The 554-nt window shown below is 60.1% G+C and overlaps 1 protein-coding gene across 1 annotated transcript in view; it reads right to left on the bottom strand.

Moving 5' to 3' along the window:
- LOC104123568 (heat shock factor protein 1) overlaps positions 1-554 on the bottom strand; it is a 55,771-nt gene that overhangs the window by 2,537 nt on the left and 52,680 nt on the right. The window contains exon 11 of the mRNA XM_035891420.1: positions 34-136. Within this exon, the coding sequence (XP_035747313.1) occupies positions 34-136 (103 nt within the window). The remainder of the gene's footprint in view (positions 1-33; positions 137-554) is intronic.

Here is a 554-nt window from a genome sequence, read left to right as displayed (position 1 = left end):
CTTGTCGAGGGAGGCAACGCTGAGGCACTTTTCCTGGGGCTGAGGCTGTGTGGTGCTGTCGCCGGCTGCAGCGGTCGTCGTGCTGGGTTCGTTCTCCTGCAGGATGGAGTCGATGAACGTGGAGGGGGACAGAGGGGTTTCAACAGCAGGAGGGTTCCCTGGGCTGGCCTCCTCTATCTGGGGGCTGCGGGCGGGACTAGGGGGCTCTTCTTGATACGGACCCACAGGACTGCCCCTGCCAGAGAGAGAAAAGAAGCCGGTAAGAATCCCACACCAACGCGTTCTTGACTCCGAAGATCCGCTTCCACACACCAGGGCAAAACCAGTCCCCGTGGCTGCCTCTGCCTTTTCACAGGCAAAGCCTGGGCTGAATGAGTACACAAATATTTCTTATCATAGAATCACAGAATGGTTTGGGTGGGAAGGGACCCCTAGAGGTCACCCAGCCCAACCCCCCTGCAGGAGCAGGGACACCTTGAACCACATCAGGTTGCTCACAGCCCCGGCCAACCTGGCCTGGAATGGTCCCAGGGATGGGGCCTCCACCCCCTCTC

Source organism: Egretta garzetta, unplaced genomic scaffold (genome assembly GCF_000687185.1).
Source record: "Egretta garzetta isolate BGI_Z169 unplaced genomic scaffold, ASM68718v1 scaffold763, whole genome shotgun sequence".
Taxonomy (NCBI): domain Eukaryota; kingdom Metazoa; phylum Chordata; class Aves; order Pelecaniformes; family Ardeidae; genus Egretta; species Egretta garzetta.
The sequence above is the reverse complement of the archived record's forward strand: the minus strand, read 5'-3'. Positions and strand labels throughout refer to the sequence as shown.